This window comes from Solanum dulcamara, chromosome 8, assembly GCF_947179165.1.
Source record: "Solanum dulcamara chromosome 8, daSolDulc1.2, whole genome shotgun sequence".
Lineage (NCBI taxonomy): Eukaryota > Viridiplantae > Streptophyta > Magnoliopsida > Solanales > Solanaceae > Solanum > Solanum dulcamara.
In genome coordinates, this window is record NC_077244.1 from 50826230 (window position 1) to 50839762 (window position 13533).

General features: G+C 35.1%; 1 protein-coding gene across 1 annotated transcript; it reads left to right on the forward strand.

The window, feature by feature from the left end:
• Positions 1-501: 501 nt before the first annotated feature.
• Positions 502-8842, forward strand: LOC129901233 (8-amino-7-oxononanoate synthase). The gene is made up of 11 exons (XM_055976362.1): positions 502-822; positions 3876-4015; positions 4113-4220; positions 5089-5327; positions 5408-5449; positions 5745-5832; positions 6170-6303; positions 7199-7287; positions 7588-7738; positions 7824-7892; positions 8500-8842. Exons 1-11 carry the CDS (start codon positions 606-608, stop codon positions 8627-8629), a joined length of 1407 nt encoding a protein of 468 aa, XP_055832337.1. The 5' UTR covers positions 502-605; the 3' UTR covers positions 8630-8842.
• The last annotated feature ends 4691 nt before the right edge of the window (positions 8843-13533 follow it).

The window sequence follows — 13533 nt, forward strand, 5'->3', positions numbered from 1 at the left end:
TTTTGTTGGAAACTAGACTCAAATATCTTTAATTTGATATGTAGTAGGCCTTCTAACTCTTTATATAATGAAAGATATGTCCATCCCAATTTAGACTATATATGAGAACATATGAAATAATCCATCGTATAATGACCTTCAATTTGTACTATTGTTACAAGACTTTCTTGGGCCTCTAATTTAATATAACACTTATTGTAAAATACTATAAATAATACTCAATATAACCACCCATTTAAATTTATAATATCCTGACAACTCGTTAACCAACTACGTAAGGTGATAAAAAATATAATTTTTGATATGTACATCGTTAGTTTAGTGAACCTGTTGCCTTAAACCACACGGGTGTTACATTTTGTCCCTTTTTTTTTTTTAATTAAGTTTTTGGATGTTTGGTATCCGTCCACTTTAGAGCCAACTAAATTCGGCAATTGTGTTTTAGTTAACTAAACGACAAGTATCTTGACGGGCCCTCCCCAAAAAGTAGGTTAACAATATAACGAAATTAATTTTGATTTCCTTTATCTCCTTCCAAAAGGTGGTGTGTATACTGTACTGAACCTTCACTTCGTTCTTCACGCCCGCCATTCCATTGCTCGGAAATGGACTCTTGGAACGAATGGGTTGAGCAGACACTTGAGAAACTGGAGTCCCGTAAACTCCTCCGTTCACTTAGGCCAATTCATCTCTCCGACGATAATTCACATACCGATGAGTTTGAATGTTTCGATGGATTGCGCCAATGGGATAGAGCCTCAGTCGAAGTAGAGATTTCAGAGACCACATTCCAGAAATGGCTTCAAGATATTCCCTCTCCTGGTATAGTTTCTCCTTTTCCCCCTTTTCTCCTTTCATTTGGTAATTTCAAATTTGATGAAGGAAGATATAAATGTAATGTGTGGAAAGTTTAGTTTGATAGGATCAAAAAACTTTGAAATTTTGAGTAGTTTATATTGACAATTGTGGAGTAAACTTCTCAAGTGGTCACTTATTACTCAACTTGATGAATTTTATCTACTAAGGTCACTTTTTTTTTTTGCTTTATAATAAAAAAGAAGTCATGGAACTATTCATTCATTTATTTAAAAGTTACACTCGCCGGAAAATCCATTTAGTGTGATCTACCCGTACTGGTTTTACTTGTGTAAAAAGGTTGGCAGCTCCTAGCTCCTTTTACATTGTTGTAACATCTCAATTAGGTACCTCCCATAATTGAGTCGGATAAGTTGGCAGAATTTGCTTCTCTAAGATGCACTTAAGTTTGTCTAAGTTGCAGCTTCACTCTGATGCATGTTGGGTAGCCTACGAGGCTCCAACCATTATTTTGTGTATGTAATTGTACTTGAGCTGAACTTGATTCTTGCCTATTTTAGCCTTTTTATCGGAATGCAAGTTGGAGTATCTGATTATTGTGTTTTATTCAATCTCTTTGTATGAATTCTTTAAATTGCTATGAATAACTTGTTATAATGTTATTGGTGGCGAAGTATTACTGGAAGAAAACGAATTAAGCAAAGATGACAAACATAGTAGAAGGAGGACAAGAATATTATGTTGGGTGATTTAGAATACTTTGAGAGCTGTCGAGATTTTGGGTATTGTAGACGTATAAAGTTTGAGGAGGTCAAGTAGGCATTCATAAGATGAGAGGGGAAGAACGACCGGGCCAGATGATATTCCTATGGATTTTTGGAACGTATGCAAAGTAGGTATTAAGTGGCTAACTGAGTTCTTTTATTACTTTAATGTCATTTTTAGGACGACTAAAATGTCCGAAGAATCAAGGCGGAGTACAGTGATCTTGTTGTACAAGAATAAGAGTGATATTCAAAATTATAACAATTGTAGGAGTATTAAACTACTAAGCCATACTATGAAAGTTCAGGAGAAGGCGGTAGAGATGAGGACGAGGAGGCATGTGTCTATTTTAAAAATCCAATTCAGATTCATGTTGGGTCGACCACTGAACATGTACCATTGAGTCAAAACTCGAGTGAGTACTGTGGAAGGAGACTCGAAGCACTTTTCAGTCGAGATGGGGTTGCACTAGGGATCAACTCTTAGCATGTTTTTATTTGTCTTGATGATGGATGAATTGACACGGTATATTCAAGGATAGGTACCATGGTGTATGTTTTTTGAAGATGACAAAGTATTGATTGATGAGACACACAACGGAGTTAATAATAGACGGGAGGTTTGAAGACAGACCATGGAGCCTAAAGGTTTCAAGGTTGAACATGAATAAGAAATAGTACATGGAGTGTAATTTCAGTGACATATCTCATGAGGTGGATGTGGAAGTGACGATTGATACACAACCATCTTAGGATTGATACACAACCATCCCTAAGAGAGAAAACTTCAAGTATCTTGGGTCAATCTATGTCACACATCAAATTGGAGTGGGGTGGATGAAATGGAATCTTGCATCTGGTGTATTATGTGATAGAATGTTCCACCGAGACATAATGGTAAGTTCTACAGTGTAATTGTTTGACTTAGCTATTGTATGGGGCAGAGTTTAGGTTAGTCAAGAATTCACATGTTTAGAAGACGAATGTAGTGGAGATGAAGATGCTTAGATGAATGTGTGTGCACACTAGGAGAGATAAGATTAGGAACGGAGATACACGAGGTCAGGTGGGAATGAGCTCAATGATGGACAAGATGCGGGAAGTGGAACTTAGATAGTTTGGGCATGTAAAGAGGGGGAGCACATGATCCCAGTCCGGAGGTGTGATAGGTTGACATTGATAGGTGTAAGGAGAAGTATAGGTAGACTGAGGAAAAATTGGGAAGAGGTGATTAGACATGACATGTCATGTCAGATCTTCAGCTCACCGAGGACATGATCCTAGTATAGGAAAGTATAGAGGTGGAGGATTAGGGTAGAGGATTAGTAGGTAGTCGAGCGATTTCTCTTAGTAGGTAGTCGAGCGATTTCTCTCTTTCTTATAGGAGAGCATAGTTCTAGTTCATAGCACCTTGTCTGCTTCCTACTTAGCCGTATCATTATTATTATTCTATTACTATCCTATTTTTCAAATGGTATTACTACTGCCATTTCTTTTACTTGCGTTATTTTTACTATTTTTGTTGTCAATACTTTTCTTTTCTACGGTATTTTCACCATAGGTTTTACTCTTGCATTTGTCAAGCTTGTTTTTGAAAACGTTTCTTGAGTCAAACAACCTCTCTATCTCACACAAGGTAGAGGTAAGGTCTGCGTACACCCCACCCTCCCCAGACTCCACTTGTAGGATTACATTGGGTATGTTGTTGTTGTTATTGTTGAATAACGTGTTATAACGATCTCTCTTCTACATTCTCAAGAGAAATGCATCTTTTTATTTGCACTCTGTTATATGAGTCATTATCTCTGGTAACACTGAATTTCACCTTCAACAGAAGAAAGTGACTTTTCCGGTGGTTTTGTGTAAATTTCCGGCTAGTGTGGCTTTTAAAGAAACAAATGAATAATTTAATGACTTTTTTGATATAAAACAAAGAAAAGTGACTTTAGTATACAACTTCATCAAGTGAGTAATCATTTGAGTAACTTACTGGACAGTTGTGATAGTCATGCAGAAATGGAATTGCGTCTAAACGTTTTAGAACGTCAAAAATATTTTGAATAATTGTCTCATAAATTGGTATGGAGAGAATGGCAGCTTCATTTACCTCCTAGTTGCATCACACGTGCATGCTATGCTAGTTCTAATAAAAAGGCTGAAGGATGCTACCTTAAGAAAAGCTAGAAGTTTTACAAAAAGAAATACTTTGCGATACTGCATCGCTACAGTCTCTTGTATGAATTGTAATAACAAGCTGAAATGTTGCACTCGTCACATACTTTTAATCAATTATAGGAGATGACATTGGTGGTAGTAGCGTTGCTTGTACTGAAGCAGGGGCAAATGCTGGAAGATTCAGAAAGTTGATTCTATTTTCCGGAAATGATTATCTGGGCTTGAGTTCCCATCCCTCAGTTATCAAAGCTGCAACACAGGCATTCTATTAACGCCTCTTCAGCATTTTGTTTATTAATGAATTCTTGTAATGCTACACGTCCTGTCGGCTAAAAATTTTCTGACTGTTGTATTCAGGCAGTCCAAAAGCATGGAATGGGTCCAAGAGGTTCTGCACTAATATGTGGTTATACGAATTATCATAGATTGTTAGAGTCATCACTGGCAGAGTTGAAAAGCAAGGAGGTATTATCTTTTTCATTAGTCAACTCTTCGAGGTTATAATTTGTTTTGGTGAACTTGCTTAGTTGGGAGATTATCTATCAGTAAGGACATAATAAATGCAGGAGCCTAATGCGTTAGGACCTCATTATTCTCCATTTTATCTTTTCCTTCTAGAATTAGGGAAATAACTTAGGGATTTTAATAATGAGCAAGGGAACTCTGTACCTTGTGTTTGGACATGAAGAAGGAGGACTGCTCTGAGAAGAATTTGTAATAGAGACATAAGTACATGTTCTTTTCCTCCTTCTTATGTTCTCAGCTCTCTCTCCCCCTCCCCCCCCCCACCCAAACCCTACCACCACCACCACACACACACACAAAGAAAGCATAAAAAAGAGTAACCTTTTTACCAATTGCTTCTGATGTCTTGTACACCACAGAAAGAAACTTGCGTGTTTATTATTTATTTGATAAAGACAATTTTATGTTTATTAAACTAGATTCTCACACCTAGATGCAAATCTTGTCAAATAAGGATAAAGACAATTTTATGTTTATTAAACTAGGTTCTCACACCTAGCTGCAAATCTCGTCGAATAAGGAACCGGTTGCCACTTTCTTGATGACAATGAACTATTAAATCATATCATCTGATTTGTGTTTCTTCTAATTCTTATACCACCTGTATGCTGGAGTGAATATTTCAAAGCTCCATAATCATCATCTAGGACTCTGCATAGTATTAAGATGAGTGGATGTATCTTTCAAATTCATGGAATGTTTTTAACTAGCAATGGTTCTAAATTGGGATTGTTATCCAAAAACTGACACACTTTCAGTGAATGACTGATCCTAACTGATGCTTACTCTCTCTGATTTTACATATTAGGATTGCCTTCTTTGTCCCACAGGCTTTTCAGCCAATATGGCCTTTATGACAGCTGTAGGCAATGTTAGTCTGCTCCTAGCCAAATGCAGTCAACCTTCAATAGATGAAAGAGTTGCTGTTTTTTCCGATGCCCTGAATCACGCATCAATCATTGATGGTATACGTCTAGCTGAGAAACAGAAAAGCATAGCTGCTTTTGTCTATCAGCACTGTGATATGCACCATCTTAATGAGTTATTGTATGTTATTCTTCATTTGGTTTTCTACGTACAGTGGGTGTTATTCTGTTCTTCATTTGTATATATTTGTGTTTTAACAGAACAAATTGCCCAATGAAGAAAAAAGTTGTCATTACTGACAGGTTAGTCATGATTGAAAGTTTCACTTGTTATCAACTTCATCTGCACTGTCATGATCCCAAAAATCCTGAAGCAGAAGGAAGCAAAATAAGGAAAAAGTACGAAAAAGAACAAATGAGTGGGCATCAATCGATTTTATAGTGACCATACCTAAATGCATTTCTTAAATGTAGTTACTTTTACGATCTTTAAGCTGTGCAAAGATGGATAAGTGGCGTATAAACAGAAACAAGGGGAGCATTTACTATAATTGAGTAATTCTTTTGCAAGCACTTGATTTTGTCCTTGTTTTACCAGCTTGTTTAGTATGGATGGAGACTTTGCACCACTGGTTGAGCTTGTGAAACTCCGTAAGAAGCATGGCTTTTTGTTGGCAATTGACGATGTAAGTCTTTAACCTTCTAGTAAAGAAAGCCTTATATATCTTAATATTGTTCCTCAGAATCTTGCTTTGGTCCTTTGGATCTAATACTATTTTTCCCCTTCGATGAGTATCCATTGCGTATCTTCATTGGGCAGATAGCACTAGTGAAATAGTTCCAAAGAACTTTAGTATCCATGTTCATTTACTTTCCTTGAGTTCTTCCATCTCTTGATATTTCATCCTTAATATAATAATTTATTGCTTACAAAGTTTATTTTTACTTATTGTTGAACTGATTCGACTATGATATGCGTAATTATTATGAGAACTTTTGTTCTTTTTTCCTTCAACTTTCTAGGCTCATGCAACATTTGTTTGTGGCAAAACTGGTGGTGGTGCAGCAGAGTTGTTCAACTGCATAAGTGATGTGGACATTTGCATCGGTACTCTGAGTAAGGCAGCAGGTTGTCATGGTGGATACATAGCATGCAGGTACTCCAAAAGTAATAGTAAAATGTATATCACTGTGTGCATGCCCGTGTGTATATTATGTGTATACACAGACAGATTTTTTTATATTTTACTTCACTGAATACTGCATGGGCTTTTAAGTCCAGTCCTCTTTTGATTAATCTTTAGGACACAAGTCTTCATTTTAGGAGCACTACTTTTTTATCTACTGCTGTGAGTTTCAAGGTTGAAACCACTTGGCAGTTGAGCAGCATTTGGAGCCAGTCTCCTTTCATTAATCAGAAACTTGAAGTTGACTTTTAACGAGACCGATTTTGCTTACCTTTCTTTATGTGGATCGCACAGAAGTTTTTTGGGTTCTGGATTTTGAGCTCTATACCTCTTAAGTTCAAGTTGAAATTCTTATCCATCGAAACACTTTCTTTTCCTTGTTTTGCTTTCAGCTGCTTCGTTTGTTAGATATGGAGTTCTTTCAACAACCAGCAGGACATGAAGTAGTATTGAGCATTTCAATTATAGATCAACCCTCTCTCTTTTATGAAAGTCAAATTCCTTAATAATACTGAAATATTTGACCTTCATCGCACAGAAGTTCTTTGGGTTCTGGATTTCGAGCTCTATACCTCTTAAGTTCAAGTTGAAATTCTTATCCATAGAAGCACTTTCTTTTCCTTTTTTGCTTTCGGCTGCTTATTTTGTTAGACATGGAGTTCTTTCAACAACCAGCAGGACATGAAGTAGTATTGAACATGTCAATTATAGATCAACCCTCTCTCTTTTATGAAAGTCAAATTCCTTAATAATACTGAAATATTTGACCTGCATGACAACTTAGCTAGTGAATTTACTGTTATTTTCAATCAGAAATGTTGTTGACTCTTCTTCTCTTTTTGGGGTTGAAATGCTAATTGAACAGCAAGAAATGGAAGCAATTGATACAGTCCAGGGGCCGCTCTTTCATATTTTCAACATCTACCCCAGTGCCCATAGTTGCTGCTGCACATGGTAAATCTACCAAGTTGAATAGTGATTTTCATTATTGCTCTTATCACTTTAAACAAAATTTTAGTGTTTCTAGTTCCCAGAGTTATACAAGTTCCTTTTTTTCTTATACTATTTGGAAAAAATAAAGTAAAACAGAGAATAAGATATATTAAGAAATGCGGGGAGCAGAAAACCAGAACCAGGTAGAAGCTGAGACTGGCACACAGTTTTCGTCCTTTGCATTTTATGTGGCTTACTGTTTTTTCTCTTATAAAAAATATGTGGCTAACCTGTACACTTTTAATGATATGACTTATGCAGCTGCTGTTATTGTGGCAAAAAAAGAGATGTGGCGTAGAAGAGCTATATGGAACAGGGTTCAGGATTTCTGTGATCTGACAGGAATTCCCATTACAAGTCCGATCATTTCCCTTATAGTGGGAAGTGAAGCGACAGCCTTGCAAGCTAGCAGGTTTCCCTCCGTCTTTTGAGCGTCTGTCGGTCCGTTTGTCTCTCTATTTTAATCTCTTCCTAAATATATCATCTCTACTTAGCAGACATCTTTTGGAATTTGGCTTCCACATAACTGCAATAAGACCTCCAACAGTGGCCCCTAACTCTTGCAGGTTTGTTGCTTTCGTATCACTTTCCGGTGTTTTGTAGTGATTGCTGTTGTTTTTTTAATAGCATCCTCTTCATGGCAATTTTTGTTGCATCATTTTCTGTCAATTTGTCCTCCTTATTTCTTCATGTGGAACTTTGGGCTCTTTTCTTGCTTTAGTAAGTCTGCTTAAGGAACTTCTTATGCAGCTATCTGCTATCCTAACTTATACATATGATATAAGCTTTTTGGGAGGTTCATTTTACCTTGCCTTCACCCCCTAGAGGAGGAGATAAACTTAACAAAATGGAGGGAAACCTTGGCTATCAGCGACAAATCTTACACCTTCCATGAGCCACCCATAACAGTTACTTTTGAGTGGGCTGAAGTACTTGTAAAATGGATAGTTAGTATGTGAAGGCATCAAAGGCACTACCATGTCCCTTTCTTGAAAATTTCGACCTAATAATGTATAGCAATGACTTCCATTTCTTTGCCTGCAAGTTAATACATCGATAATGTGGGTAATTTAAATCAGCTATGAAGGTTTGCTCATGTTTAATCAAACATGGTTGGAACATGTATATATATATATATTCACATTAGCTTAATTCAGTGCTCCTTTCTTTCAGGTTAAGGATAGCTCTGAGCGCAGCTCACACATTAGATGATGTAAAGAATCTCACAGCTGCACTGTCTCAATGTATCAACTTCAGTGAGATAGGATTCTACTGCACGAGATGGAATGCTGCCCGCCTTTAGCTAGTGCAGTGGTAAGACTTGTAGTGCTGTCTTTTAGTGTATTCTTTCATGGTATTTCTACCCACAGACGACACAATTTAGCAGTTGATTAGTTTTCTCCAAGTGTAAATTAAGCTTAGATTTCAAAGCTTGGTTTCATTCCATCACTTCAAAATCACATCAAGTTGGTTATTGGTTAATGTTCAACTTGAGGAGACCTCCTTTTCAAGACAACCTCGTGATATCATGCGGAACCCCTTTTGGATCTGCATCACCTTCTCTATCTACAAAAAAAAATTAATCTTTTTTCTTATAGTTTGGCTTGGTATTTATATAAATATAAATGAAGAAATAGGTTTTAATCGAATTAGTTGAGTTATGATTCATTGTTCTAAGTCAAACAAAGAAACTTTGGATGGATTGACTCTTGAAGTATACATGTCTAAATTCTGTCCAACCTGCAATCAGAATCAGTGTATCAACCGTTCTATCGTACCAAAAAAAAGGAAGTATAAGAAGTGCATGTTTTTTAGTATTGTGAAGTTATATTTATGTTTACGCTTATTCTTACATTTTCTTTATAAGTAATTTTCTGCTAAGGGGTCTGTCCATCATATACTTGGCAGAACATCTACTGAATACAAGGAGAAGAGAGGATATTCTTTTTAAAATTATATTTTTAGAAGCTTCCATCTGTTTTGTTCCTTTGATGATTCGAACTCAAAAACTTAAAATTGAAGGTGAAGGCTATTTACCATCCAAGCAATGCCCTGTTTTCACAAGAGGATAGTAATTATGGAATGCCCTGTTTTCACAAGAGGATAGTAATTATGGAAAGAACGGGTTCAGTAAAACGGTTCGATACCAATTACTTATCATAAATTTGTGCATTTTTAGATGTTCAAAAAAGAGAGTAAGTTCAACTTTGATGTATGTAGCTTTGAGTGCCGTTCCACTTAAGAGGAAGCATAGCAACCGTATAACTGCCCCCATGGGCCAAAACTAGCAGCTCATGCTATTATATAGGGGTAAAAATCAAATTAGACACATAGGGAGGAAATGACATGTGTACAGGTCAGATCTAACTCAACAAAAATGACACCAGTTATCTCTACAGCCACAAGTAATCATATGCAGAGAGAGTTCCTAACTTCAGGACACAATGTCACGCTAATAGGTCCACCTAAGTTTGGGATCATGAGATCACATATCAAGCTACGACCGAACAAGAAAGGACAAAACTCAACCGCTATCAGAAGATTTGAGAGCTTGACCAGCAGTTACATAATTGACGCAGACGTGAGCAAATGAAAGTTTTCATTGGGCTGAGTTTTTCAAATAATAGTTCATAGGGTTTGGTTATAAATAGTCTTCTGTTTACTCATTGTAAAACATCAAATGCTTGCAATATATTACTATCTTGTGGTCTTATATTCTTAAGCTCTGTGCTCATTGTTCTGATTAACATCAATACTATCAAGATTAACCGGTGACACTGTCAATCATCAACATTGGATCACCGTCTCATTCCATTTACTTAACTTACATATACTTTTATTTTACAACTTGCTTGACTTTAAAACTTAATATCCAATCATTATACAAACATCATTCTTTGCATAATAAGCGATCTTAGACTTACTCTGAAGGTACAAATTAATTTAAACACTTTGAATGGATGGGGTTTTACACGTGCACATAATTAGCATCACATTGTATGTCAAGTGACGCTACGTATACTTTCCCATCGTTTAGGGTAGTTTATATCAAATATTGTCATGAAGGCCTATAACAAGAGAATTACGATATCGATCATTGAACTATACAAGTGATAATCTCTATATGTATCAAATAAGTTGTTTTAGACCGTTGGTCGAGTGAATCAAGTAATATCCTTTATTTTAGCATATGAGTCATTTAGTTATCATGTATATAAATGAGAGATGTTGCAACAAGTAATTTTTATTTAAGACACCTGACAAATATAGCTTATAAGCCTATGAGTTTTAAATGAAGACAAGTACCGCCACGTGAGAGTGAGACAATATGATGTTGCTCAATAATGATGATGAGCAATTAACATGCTTTATGAGGGCAATTTTGTGGATCTTGTCTCTCGATACGTAGCTATATATAGGATCTTACTTTCTTGCTGAAGAACATCTACATTTTATCTTTACACAAACATTGTATGTACTAAGTTCACAAAGTTGTTAAGCATTTACATCTTGAGTGTTCTAAATTACACTTTTTCGGTGATGTTGCTAGTCAATTCTCTCAGAGGTAATCAGGACAACTCTATTTTATATCCTAATTCAAATTGTTCAATTACTTGTTTACTTTTCATTACTTACAAGTTAGTTCATCAAAATCTTATCATTTGATCAATATAACTCACGTGTCAATCATGTGTAAACAGTTTTGACAATATTCAATCAAGAATTTTTAATCTACAGTAAAACTATAATTAAAGAGAATAACAAAAAGACTCAATAGTTACTCAAAATAATGATAGCCTTCTAACCTATTCAGTCATATGTATTATTCTCTTAGGGGTTATTTGGTTGGGAACAAGTTATCTCAGGATTAATTTTTCTGGGATTAACTATTTTGAGATAAGTTATCTCACCATGTATGTGAGATAACTTATCCATTACTATGATATAAATGGTGGGATAAGTTATTCCAAACTTGACAATCCAACAAGACATCAAAATTTTATCCAAAACAATTTTTTTTATTCTAGAACTATTTATTTATACCTATCACATCAAACAACCTCTTATTATATAAGAGGGATTTGAGGTTGAAGCAGACAACAGTGTGTCGCTAGCCAACTTCAGCATGAGTGTTTTTAAAAAAGCAAAAAAAAAATATTTTTTGTTTCACTTTAATTTAATTAGTCTGCAACTTTTTCGAAATTGTGGACCCACTTTAACTATGCCTTTTAGTCTTAAGTTCATATTGTTTAGCTATAGGTTTATTACTTTGAATGATGCTGATATTTATGTAAATTTTGTAACTAGTTTGAGTAAAAAAATCGATGGAGGAAGAAGAAAAGTACTTCAATTATGGACATCCCAATGGCCCATCACATTAAGTTTTTGAGAAAAAAAAAAAGAAATAATTTACTATATTTATTTTAGAGCAAAATTTAAAATCATTTAATCAACATTATTTAAAATTTATCAATATTAATAATATTTATCAGATATTCTTTTTACACTTAATAAGATAATTTACTACCACACAAATATATATAGTTTATTTTAAATTAAAATTTTAAAATCATTTAAATAACACTATTTTAAAAAAAATTATAAATAAATATTGGGCACATATACAACATAAATTTTTCCTCACTAGATTTATACTACTTTCTCTGTTTAAAAAAATGACTTACTTTTTTTAATCAAATGACCCCTTTTCTTTTTCTATGTGACATGTTTAAGACCACAAGATTAAATGTCATTTTGATATATTTGACATAACTTTATTTTAAGACCATAAAATAAAGGTCAAACCCATCGCTGGCCCCTTAAAGTTGACGTCAACTTTCACTTAGACACCTAAACCAAGATATGTTCATTTTAGACACCTAATGTAAGGGTCTATTGTGTCATTTTGATACTTTTTAATCAATCTGAAGTTTGAGTGTAGAGCGTGTATTACACTTTCCTCCACATAGATTAATTGACCAATTAAATCCTGCCAACACTACCAACTTTACATGTCATAATCTTCAACACAGTTCATTATCTCTTCAGTTCAAAGAAACCCTCTTTTCCTTCTTCACCGATCAAAATCCACGCAAGTGTATGGAAGTTCAATTTTCCTTGATTTTCATTCAATGCCCAAAACTTGAACTTCAACACATTGTGTCCATTGTCTCTTCAGTTCAAACGAAACCCTCTTCCTTCTTCACTAATAAAAAACTAGGTAAGTGTTTGAAAGTTCAATCTTTCTTGATTTTCATTCAATTCTTAGTTAGTACTAACTGTTAAGTTTGTTTATGTTGCCAATTTCCAGGTTTAAAGGTTGAAATCAGGTGTTGGAGATTGCATTTTTGTTGGGTGTTTTGACATTTGTATCAACTGCTTCTTGAAGTGACATTAGTTTGTGTTTGCATGTTTCATCCTTGAAGAAGAAGGTGTATGTTTTGGTTTGGTTGTGTCTACTCTCTGTTAGCATTTTGTAACTAGTTTTTTTTTTGGAAATTGCACTGATAAAGTAAGGGGCTTTTTGGGTATTTCCTTGTTGAGATATGGACGACTATATATTGACATGTTTTCATCATAGGGGTCATGTTATCGTAGACCCTAATCCTACTTACAGAGGAGAAGTAGATGTATTTGTCGTTGCCATTGATAAAAATCATTTTAGCCTTGTCGAGTTTCTTTCATACACTGAAGACCTTGGGTACACAAATATGAAGGGTTTTTACTGTCAAAATAAAATTAATAATGAATTTGTCCAAGTTACTTCTGATATTCAGTTGTTAGACTATGTGAAAGACTTAATAGATGGTGATGACTTTCATGTTTATGTGGTCCTTGAAATTGATGAGTTAGAGGAATTGGCAACTCCAGCTGGTCTTTTGCCATGACCATGCTTTGTTGATGTTGGAAATATGGAGAATGAGGTTGTTTCAGATGTGAATGAGACTGAGGATGTTTCAGATGTGAATGAGTCAGATCTGCATAGTAGTGACTCAGATATAAATGTCATTCCTGATGAAGATGGTTCAGATGTTGATGAAAAATTGAGATCTTTTAGATCTGAAAGGAGGAACAAAAGAAATCCTAATCCTAAGAGAAACAAGAAAGTACCTGAAGAAATACCAGTAGGTGAAACAGGTATTGATAGAGGCTTTGAAGATATTGGAAGAAATAAGAAGGATAGATATGTTGGCAGATTAGGAGGAG